Source organism: Epinephelus moara, chromosome 8 (assembly GCF_006386435.1).
Source record: "Epinephelus moara isolate mb chromosome 8, YSFRI_EMoa_1.0, whole genome shotgun sequence".
NCBI classification, from domain to species: domain Eukaryota; kingdom Metazoa; phylum Chordata; class Actinopteri; order Perciformes; family Serranidae; genus Epinephelus; species Epinephelus moara.
In genome coordinates, this window is record NC_065513.1 from 15,197,947 (window position 1) to 15,209,033 (window position 11,087).

Sequence of the window (11,087 nt, forward strand, 5' to 3'; positions counted from 1 at the left end):
AAGCCTTGATGACAGACTTTGAACATGTTGTTTACCACAGCTTGTCTGGTTTGTAAACAGGTTTGTCTGCGTAAACACGTAGACATATGAAGCTGTTCTATGTAGGAAACAAACTGTTTCTGTTGTGTGAACTTAACATTGTTACAGAAGTGGGATCTGTCTACAAGGGTTTACTGCAGATAAAATTTGTTAAACACTTTTATCACCTAGACAAGTTTATTACTGCTAACAGCTGCTACACTTCAACTCACTGGCTGCTGCAGATTCATGTTAAAACTCCAGTAGTAAACAAACATATACAACAGGACTCGTTACGCAAGGAGAAGCACTAGGTGATTTTGTTGTAATGCACCTTCCTGTTTTTCGTCCTCCAGGTCAGCCAGACTCGCGCTACATTCGCGTGGAGACCTGTATGTTCATGGTGAAACTGCCCCAGTACACCTCTCTGGATGTGATGCTGGACAAACTGCGATATGCCATCCACTACCGCGAGGACCCTCTCAGCGGCTAAGAAGACTTGACAACCCCACGCTCCCCAGCATATACACCTTCGCCCACCCACACACACACTCCTGGACCTCCCTCTGAACAGACCATAGTCCTTTTTTGCTCAGCTGCTCCAACAAAACCACAAATTCAATTTAATTTTGTTTTTGGTGGCTAATAAGCTTTGCATGTTTATCCCTGCTTTTTTATTTTTATCGCAGTTTACACCGATACTACGTTTCATGATTGTGTTGGATGTTTGTTTTTGTGAGGAATTCAGGGAAGATAATTTGACACTGTTAATGAGTGTCCGTTCTGGTTGCACTGAGTTTGAGGATGGCATTGAAGTTAAACGACTGTGACGCAGTTTTTCATTTGCCTTTTTCCCTCCCGTACCTTTAATAGAGGGTTCAACAAGCTTCAGTCAAGTTCTGTGAATTTAACAACCCAATAGGATGACGTCAGATCAGCACTTTACAGTTGCGAGCCTATTCCTGATTGCTGAACCCTCTGTCTGTGGTAACATTTTAGTTGAAAGGTCTCACTAAAACTATGAGTTGCAGAACTTTGCATTGCTGTGAAAGCAACAAACCGATTTTCCCTCTCCTAATGCTTAACCTCGCTGCCTCCCTCTGTCTCCCCTCTGTTGGGGTGATGTTCTGAAACATGCCTTTGCTGTAGGAGCCTCTCTCCAGAGGATGATGCTATGTGAAAGGAAACCCCATGATTTCCATAGAACTATCTGAGACGGAGGTACGACTACTACCAGAAAAAAAGGAAATGTGTGACGCTGCCTATTTTTGACCACGTCAGCTACGAGCAGGCAGAAGATGTGAACAAGTGCTGTACAGGATAATATGTAGTTTACTGCCTGTTTTAAAAATACGAACTGCTAATGGACAAACTAACTTATGCCTATATAAACTGAATACATTTTATCCAAGTCTCCGAAGAGAGGGTATTTAAATCATGTAAAAAGTCATATTAATCTATTAGTTTATGAAACTGCTCTTTGATTTCTCGATATCCAAGTAGCTTTGGCGGCATGTTAGGTCAGGTAGTTTGGACGATAGGAGAGGCCTGCTGGTTCGGATGTGCTTGCATTTCAGGTTTGTGAAACCTGCGTTGCTTTGTGAAAGCGATAAGGAGAAGATGTTCTTGTGAGCTGCTCTCCTACATTGTTTGTGTGCTACTGCTACTGAATGTGCAACAATCCCCCCTCACTCCCCAAATATACACAATCTACACACATACACTGGGGGAGGGGCGGCGGATTATCTTGAGTTCTGCCTTTTTCATAGTTTTGTTTATTGAGAAAAAAACAGGATTCTGCTGTTTTTTTCCTGTTTGTTTATTTTACCCATAACCAAATGTTTAGTTGTGTAAAAATTAAATTGAAAAAAAAAAAAAAAAAATGTAAATAGACTGAAGTTATGTTTGATGGCAGTTTTTATGAATTGCTAATTCACTTCACTTTATAATTTTTGTTTTTGGTTTGCACTACTCTTCCAAGAAAAGATTCTAAAAATGAGCAAACTAGGCGATGTCTGTTGGATATCCGGTTTGTTGTGTTGTTATTTTTTATGAATTTTGGAAATACCAGTAATCTTATCACCTTTGTCTTGTACTCAGATGGATTCAATCTCTTCTACTCATGGTGAAACATGTTTTCTTGTGTGAGTAAAATCGCCATTTTACTTGGATAGAACTGAAACACACCCGACAGGATTGACATTTGACGCATATTGGATTGTTGAATTGCTTGCGAGTTTTGGTTTTTGGTTCAGTTCTTTTGAAGGGTGATATACCGCTGCTAACAGGGACGCTCTCTCCTCTACTTCCTCCTCCTCCTGAGGGGGTGTAGATAAGGTTATAAAAAGGACATATCCATACAAAGAGGTGTTGCGATAAAAATGTGTGCTGTACATTTACTTGATATTTATTACAATTATTTATGGTTGCATTAACTTAACTTTTACTGTCTTACCTCTGCACATCAGAAACTTAACATATCTAAAAATGGATTATACAGATGTAAAGAATCAGATGGCATTTGAGATTTCTGTGTCACAATAAAGAAATGTCTTCATGTACAAATTCCATTGTCCTGTTTTATGTATTTTACAAATGGACCCACCATTTCTGTTTAGTTTCTTTCAGATATTGCTCAGATAAGTTGGGGAAAAGCATGTTTCATAAGTGGATGTTTTTTACTGCAAACCCCCCCTCCTCCCAAATCGCTCATTTGCATACTTGTGTACACAGACAATGAGTGTTGATCATGATGAATGGTGCCTCTGAAGCATGTTTTGCCTCCTTTAGGACATGCCTTTACGCAAGGACCCTGCAACTGACTCTGGTTATATCACCACTGCAGTAAACCAGACACCTTTTCAAAGCAGTAAATGCCGGGCCAGGCCAGTTCGAGCTGGATCTCACACTGTCACGCTGTCCACTCAGCGCCTCCATTATATGCTATATTCTAAGGGAAACATCCACAACAAAAGAAGGAATGTTTCATCAGCAACAATTAAACCAATTCAGATATTTTCATGTTACACTGCAAACTCAGTTGATAGGAGATATATATTATGTGTATACCGTAGCTCCCCCAGCTCAGCTACACTGTGGAGTACCAATGGTGTGTCATGTAAAACAGGTTGTCCTCCAAGAAAATGATTTAACAACGAGAAACATCGGTCTCTATTGGTGGAGTTATCTTCATATATACTATTTTAATACCAAATCTACAAGGTTACTCAGGAGGAATTCGAGGAATGTCTTCAGTACGTTGACTGGTTGTATACAGCTGTCTCCCGTCTTTGTGACACCACCCCTGTTTCAATGACACTCAGACCAATGAGCAACTGGGAAAAGTGCCACATCCCTAACAATCCAGCCAATTGAATGAATGGAATTAAAAGGTGTGGAAACGCCATGAGATAAGCAACTGACCCATTCACAGCTTCTGCCTCTGAGCCCGTGAGGCCACTTGACCTGGCCGGAAAACACTCCTCTAAACAAAAATCATATTAAGATGTCTGGGTTGACTAAATTAATTCTCTGCTTTGGTCTAATTTAAACCTGTAATATTTTACCCATTCATTCATAAGGGATCACAGCTGCTCAAGAATATAATTCTGTATGCACCCTGCGTGCCAAAGCACTCACTGAGGAGAAGGGAACTTAATTAGAAAGTAAGCTGCTGACACCAGAGGTATTAATTAATTGTTGCACAATGAATAGTTTAGGTATGGGGGAGATTGTAATTAAGCTGTAGCCAAAATAATAACTTTAAATATGCACTGTGTAAACATCCCTTCCAGTGGTTTACACAGCAAATCCAATACTTTATACTGTACACTATGTAGACACACATATCTTATAGAATGAAGTAGTTTAATTTTCTTTTGGATGTGTCTTTTAAAGAGTCCAGTTTATGAAGAGTTTTAAAAATGTAACTGGTGAATGATGCACTCTTTAAACACTTGATATGTCTAGCCTTTGAAATTTACAGTCGAAACTACAGCTCGGCTCAGAGATCATCATCATGCAATGAGATTATTCCAGCCACGATACAGCGATCCATAACTTCAAATGAATGTTGGCCAGTGGCGTAAAAAGGAGGGGTAATGACCCCTTCCCTACTTCCTACCCTCCTATTTCCTGCCTTCTTGCTCAGATCACATCATCTTTTCACTTGACCTTCATTTTGACCTCCACTACACAGGTCTGTAAAGCTTCGTGACTGCATCTTGCATGATTGCAATGCTATCATGTTGACAAAATGTGTCTACAGACAGACAGACATTAACACCTGGCAAAAAGAGCTGCTGTGGTAGTTCCTGCTACAGCTGGTGTCACAAGGACCACATTTCGCCACAATGATACAAGCGGACTCACAAGGTGAAAACAACACCAGCCATCCCAACAGTGTCACATCTGGTAATAATCTCATAATGATATATCATCCGTCACTGACATAAATACATCACATAAGCAAACAATCTTGAATTAGTTTCCTTAGTTTAAGTTGTGACCAAGATACCTGTTTAGCGTGACTGTTCAGTTGTGACAGAGTTTTAATGACCTCACACCTGGTTCGGCATTTCTATGCTACACTTTTTTGTTACTTATTGGCCAACGTATACACCAACAGTATATATCTGCAACATGCTAATATCAGCCTGGCTTATTTGTCCCGAGTTTTAGCACAAAAACTGTGCTTATAGAAATCTCTCAGAAAAACTGGAAGCAAGGTTAAACCAGAAGTTTATTCACATATTGTATGAGTGTTGATTAAAGCTTATGTTGTATGGACGTGGTTTCATTTATATTTAACATCCTATCTGCAGTCATGAATATGAAATTGACAAGGCAAAGAAATTATTATTACGAAATATAATTTATTAATTTAAGAATACAGTTCAATGTACAAAACAAAAGAACAACATACAAGCAAACCTAATACAATCAAGCAAACTTAATACAATAACTGCCTAAATGTGTCAGTGTATTACTATTATTTTTCACAGAGGTCTCTCCAGTCAAAAACTATCTCTACCAGAGCAGCATCACAATACAGGATTTTTTTAAAAAAATCTGTCCAGTAGCTCAATCTCACATGTGTCAGCGTCAGTGCTCAGGAGAGTCTCACAGTCTGGAATGATTCGGTCTATGGAGCACATGAACGAGAGGGTTTATGGATTGAGACCAGCTGATGGAGGAATAAGGGAAAGGCCAGGAAGACCTGAGGTAGTCGCCCCCCTTAGATAACACCAAGCTGCTTTTTCAGCCTCCATAGCTGCTCCATGCTGATGTTGTTGCCGCCGCACACCACGATGACCACCGGGCCCAGGCGCTGCGCCAGCTTGTCCTCTTCCTGCAGCCTTTTGATAATGCCGCTGTACACGGCTGCCAGGGCAGCACCACAGGCAGGCTCCACCAGGACCTTCTCGTCATCTGGAGGAAGACACCAGGAGAGATCAGTGTCACAGCTGATTTTAGATCTGGTGTGTATCTGCTCAGGGGCTCAGGTGCAGGTAGTACTTACCTACAAAGCGCTCCACAGCTTTTACAGCCTGCTGGTCTGTGACTACTTCTGAGAAAACTGTGTGCTTGCCTAACAGTTTAAAAGTCTGTGCAGACACTCTCGTCAGGCCCAGTGTGGTTGCAATACTAGAGGGCAAAAGGAAAGGTGAGTCTTTGACACACAAAGTGAAACCATGTGAAAAAATGTGGGATTGTGTTATTATTTGAGTATAATACATATGATTATGTTTTTATACCTGGTAATTTCAGGTAGAGTGACCAACTCCCCAGCTTTCACTGCTGCATTGAGGCTATGTGCTCCCATGGTTTCCATGGCTACAATGGGCACGTCAGCCCAGTCGGCACGACGCAGTCCCTCCACCACTCCATTCAGCAGGCCTCCGCCTCCCACTGACAACACGATTGCTCCCGGCTTCTCCTTCAAGTCTTGCTCCAGCTCCTTCACCAGAGATGTGTGGCCTTCCCTGCACACACACACATACACACACAACCTGTCAGTCTCCTAGAAATTTGATTTAAATTTTAGTGTAACGTGAAGAAGGAAACAACCTGATTTTTTTTCTTTTCCCTTCATAACTCTATCTTGAATGCTTATAAAATGCTGGTCATAACACAAGTGGCCTGTCATGTCAGTAATTTATAGCTGTGTGCAACGCTTCGACTGTGACGTGTGTGAGTGAATTATCTGACAACCCCATCAAAGATAGCACTTTGATAAGACAACATGTACTGTATCTAACATAACACCTCATGCAGCTCCTGCAGCTGCTCTGTGCACAAGCATGAATGACATGGCATGATAAGACAGGTGTTAGTATCAGCCTTTGGCACATCTGAAAACAATTTAATTTCCTTTAGAGTAGAGAAGAATCTGTCTTATCATGTCTCCCTCTCTTATCTTCTCACATGACAGATAGATTACTATGCCAGAATTTCTGCACAGCACATAGTAATGTACGTGCTGTCATAATCCCTGATGGACAGACAGACTGAGATTGTCTCACCAGATGAGGGGATCATCAAAGGGAGAGATGAATATCCAGTTGGGGTTGTTTGCCACAAGCTGCTGCCCGTATTCAATGCTTTCATTCAGAGCCTGAAAGACACACATTTAATCTCATGAATCATTTTGCATTCTCAGACTCTTCTATGTGCAATGATTTGGAGAAGAAAAATAAAAATAACATGTGAGCACAAAATTAAACCATTACCTACATGTATTCCAGTGTATTCAATATAACTGATGTAAAGAATATAGCAAACAGCACATGAGGTTAGCTAACCTTGCCGTGGATAACCACAGTGGCGCCCTCGTCCTTCAGCCTCTCCACTGTTGGGTTCGGTGTAACACTTGGAACTACTATGGTTGCAGGTACCCCGAGCTGACGGGCAGAATAAGCTGCTGCCATACCGGCATTTCCTCCTGTTGGGACCAAAAGTGTCAGAGATCACACACTGAAACACACCCACAGCGGCAAAGACAACTTGTTTTGTTTATCTTCAGTGCTCACCTGAACAGCAGACAAACCGCTCACATCCTCGCTCTGCCCACTGCAAGAAAAAACAACATTATAGCAAACATCTTACAGTCTCAGAGTATAAATGTGGGTCAGCAGATCATCTCATTGTTCAGACTGGAAGTGACACACCAAAACTGGTCTGTACTGGTTCATTTGGATCTATGCTAAGTATCTCAGCCCATGACTGTAGCCACTGAGTCACCACTGGGGTCTCAGTCAAGTAACATGGGAAGTTTTCTTTGCAGCTTTCCCCAGAGATCCAGAGATCTATTCATTTTAACTCAAATCACAACTTTTCTCCCCATAATTTTAAATAAGAAATCCTTTTCTGGTAGAAAGCCCTCAAGGAAAACTACTCCCAGTTGCTCCCAGTTGTTCACCAGTGGTAAGGCATTTCACTGCACAACAATCCCAAAAACAGCCTGTGAAATCCTGGAGGAACTGAATATTAATGGCCCTTTGCCACATTTATTTATAATTATGATTATATTTGCTCATGATTATTTCTCACAGTGGTATTTGGTTGCCTGTCGTGGCACAGCAATTTTGTTTGCATTATATTTTTTAGCAATATTTGGGGGTCTCAGCCACAACACAGGTCAAATGCATCACCTCAGATCAGCAGAGAGTTAGGCCTACTCACTGTTTTGCAGAGGTGTCCGATGCCTCTGATCTTGAAGGATCCTGTGGGCTGAGATGAATCCAGCTTGAGGTAAATGGAGGTCCCTGCTACTTTAGTCAGGGCGAGGCTCTGCCTTACTGGAGTGGCCACATGAAGATGCTGCTGGGTCTTCATCTCACTGTGGAACAGACAAGCAGAGAAGTGTTTGTGCCAAATCATTCACAAAATCCATCTCTAATTTCTCTAAGATCATTCATCAAAAACTAAACATATTTTTTTGTCTCAGCTTACCAGTCTCAGGTGGATGGCAGGATAACAAGCTGTGCTGGATATCACTGATCTCAGTCTTCCTTATTCCCCTGACTGTGGCATCTGTAAGTGCATATATACATGCTCATGCTGTGGGCTTGGCAAAAGGGGCCCACTTGCAGACCAATCATCTTCCTCCAGACCCTCCCAGTGACCGCGAGGAAGTGCAGACTGAGCATGAAGGGAATTCCTCCTCATTGAATTTTGTCCCATTTTCATAGACAATAAACATTTTTCTAGGCTGTGTCACGGTCTGATGTAAACTGGCATTTTTTTTTATTTTTATTTTTTAAAAAGTCTGCACTGGTGTGACTAGGAGGACTTCATGGAACAACAAATGTTTTTTCATCTTGTGTTGTCATAATTAAAAATGAATATTTTAATAGCTCTACATGATACAAAGCGTGTAAAAACATGTTTTCACACCAGTCGGTCATTACATAATTTCACCCTGTTCTCGCCTCCTTTGAGACCCCCGGGACATTTTTACACGCTGTCCTTTGCCTGGTCCTCTCCCCTCTAAAGGAATTGCACACACCGCGGGCATTACCAAAAGAGTCGCTACTATTTTAGCCCAGATGCCCGACTACCAAAAGCGGGCTCCGTATGGACGGCTCAAACCTGACTGATCCAGTGTTCCCCTCAGCGTAGGCTGCTGTCTCAGGATGACTGGATACAGTGCTTTAAAATCAGGTTGCCACCAGAAATATCTTTAAAATGGGCTCAGAGAAAATGTAGGTGAAGTGGAAGAATGTAACCTGGTACTTTATACTTGTACAGGTATAAAAGGTTACTTTACAGATTTAGATTTCACATTAAAATCGTATTATCTCATAAAATTAAACAGATTAAATTACCTGATGGTGTATAAAATAATTAGAATTAGCCTCACTAGTTTCAACATGAAAATCCATACATGAAATGCATCAGTAATAATAATCCAGTAATATAAAGTTGCCTTTCTGCAGCATTTTACTTTCAATGCTTTAAAACATATGTTGATAATATGTATTGTTTTGTATGCAGCACTTTACCTGCAATAGAGTGGCTTATCTTCACGTTACTACTTTTACTTGAGTACTTCTTTCACCATGTAGGCTGGGTCATTCTGTCAGACAGGGGTGGATTTTGAGACAATGGGCCCCTGGGCACAAACATGCAGAAGGCCCCTCCACCTCTCCTCCATGGGAACAAGACGCACAGACTTTATTGCTGTTTAGCCTTTTTTGTCGTTGTTGTTTTATGTCTCTTTGTAGTCTTTAGGCATCTTTCTGTAGTTTTGTGTCTCTTTATGGTTTGTGTTGCCCCTTTTCATAGTTGTTCTGGATCTCTTTGTATCTCTTTGCAACTATTTTGTATCCCTTTCGTTTATGTCTCTTTGTGGTCGTCTTAAGTCACTTCCTGGTCGGTACATTTGTCTCTTCGAATGACTCTTTGCAGGTGAAGGCCAGTGTGGCCCATAACACTTGAGGCCCCTGGGCCTGTGCCTGGTAGGCCCTTTCAGTTATCTATTCATGCTGACAAATTAGGTCACTCATGATATCAGATGGGGGAAAAAGCAACACAAAACTTAGTAAGATGCCTTGATTTTGAATCTGTTGATATTACTGGTTCTTTTTTCTTAACCTTTGTACAACCTGCTTTGGCAATACTGGATACAGCAATTTTTTGATGCATAGTTAGAAACAAAAAGCCAGTGAGAATAGGTGACACAAACACAAATAGCCTACTGTGTTTTCATTTGCAAAACTCACTTGTTTGACAAGGATTGTTTTGGCATGATCAAAAACAGGGGTTTTAAAACAACAAAAAAAACAAAAGCTGTTATCTCAGTTTGGTATTTAGGGTGTATGTACTTCTATTTTTATCTTTGCAATGTGTTACATGTTGGAAAAAATGGCAAGGCAACACACAAAGACTAAACTTTCACGTTATTAATTATTATTAATTTGAAATGGTTCAACCAAGTATAAATTGGACCAAAAACACTTTTTAAAAGTACCCACAGGTAAAAATTAATAAAACATTTAGGAGAGGAGAATTTATAAAATGAATTATTTCAATATCTGATACAAACTGGAAGCTGACTGAAATCTATTAAATATTTATGAAATACTGTAAAAATTTTCAATTTTAGGTGACAGAGTAAAAGAGAAAAGGGAAAATGAACTGCAAATTAATATTACAGCTGAAGATTGCAAAGGTTTATTAAGAGAAAAATTTACGATCACACAATCCAAATGCTGGAGAGAATTTGCTTGGAAAGTGAATATGAAATATTTTGTATCCCTGAATAAGTATGGGGAATGTTACCCCTCAGCAAGGACTAACTGGTGGAGAGCCAACAGCAAACTATTCTCATTTTTCTCTGCCCAGTGTTAACACCCTTTTGAGACAAGGTTAAGAAAACATTCAAATTAATAATTGATTTTAAAGGACCTTTCCAGATAGAAAACATACTTGGAATGAAATCATGTGGACAGATACAGCAGAATGAAGTGTAGCATTTTAACATAAATGTGTGGCAGCCATGAAGCAGGTGTCAAGTACATGGAAAATCCAATCACACCCAAACTAAAATCACAGATAACAACAAAACAACATACTCTTGAAATAGAGAATTTAACTTTCAAGGTTAGAGACCAATCTGAGAAATGGATCAAATTATATCCCAACAAAATGACATACTGTTTTAGACATGTATGAATTACATTAATATGGCCCCACAACAAAGCCAACATCCACAATATCAGAGCTCCCAAACTGTCACGACTGAACGCAATGCAGCCATCACTGATGCTGTTAATCATATTGGTGCTTTACCTGCATGCCAAAAATGTCTGCTGTGAAAAAGGCCTCCTGTGAGACCTGAGTATATTTCTCTCAGTTTGCAGGGACTTACATTACTGTTGGTGTGAAGCCCAAAGGCTACTCTGTAAACGATTGTTGCACCATCTGCTGGTGAAGAGCTGCATGTACAAAAACTATTCTTTCATCTGAGAGCATGCTGTTGTTGCATCAGACTGCCTCATTTCCTGGTTTTATCAGACAGCCTTCTTGCTTATTTCTGCAGGATCATTCTGCAGTTTTACTCTTAA

The 11,087-nt window shown here is 40.4% G+C and overlaps 2 protein-coding genes across 3 annotated transcripts in view; one reads left to right on the forward strand and one right to left on the reverse strand.

Annotated features, from left to right (window-relative positions):
* The window catches only part of LOC126393867 (probable E3 ubiquitin-protein ligase HECTD4), a 42,944-nt gene extending 41,043 nt beyond the window's left edge, over nt 1–1,901 (forward strand). For both annotated transcript variants that reach the window (XM_050050262.1, XM_050050263.1), the window contains exon 76: nt 375–1,901. In XM_050050262.1, the coding sequence (XP_049906219.1) occupies nt 375–511 (137 nt within the window). In that variant the 3' untranslated portion in view covers nt 512–1,901. The remainder of the gene's footprint in view (nt 1–374) is intronic.
* A 2,971-nt stretch (nt 1,902–4,872) lies between these two features.
* Nucleotides 4,873–8,048, reverse strand: LOC126394446 (L-serine dehydratase/L-threonine deaminase-like). The gene is made up of 8 exons (XM_050051260.1): nt 7,972–8,048; nt 7,702–7,858; nt 7,050–7,089; nt 6,822–6,961; nt 6,543–6,634; nt 5,775–6,002; nt 5,540–5,664; nt 4,873–5,448 (listed from the first exon to the last, which is right to left on the reverse strand). The coding sequence occupies exons 2-8, from the start codon at nt 7,852–7,854 to the stop codon at nt 5,255–5,257; spliced, it is 972 nt and encodes a 323-aa protein (XP_049907217.1). The 5' UTR covers nt 7,855–7,858; nt 7,972–8,048; the 3' UTR covers nt 4,873–5,254.
* Nucleotides 8,049–11,087: the final 3,039 nt, after the last annotated feature.

Excerpts from the sequence above, each read along its gene's own strand:
- LOC126394446 (XM_050051260.1), bottom strand. The coding sequence starts at position 7,854 with ATGAAGACCCAGCAGCATCTTCATGTGGCCACTCCAGTAAGGCAGAGC. Across the intron at positions 5,665-5,774 it reads ACTCTACCTGAAATTACCAG|TATTGCAACCACACTGGGCC; the intron begins GTATAAAAACAT and ends TTTGCCCTCTAG. Across the intron at positions 5,449-5,539 it reads AGCTGTGGAGCGCTTTGTAG|ATGACGAGAAGGTCCTGGTG; the intron begins GTAAGTACTACC and ends GTCTTCCTCCAG.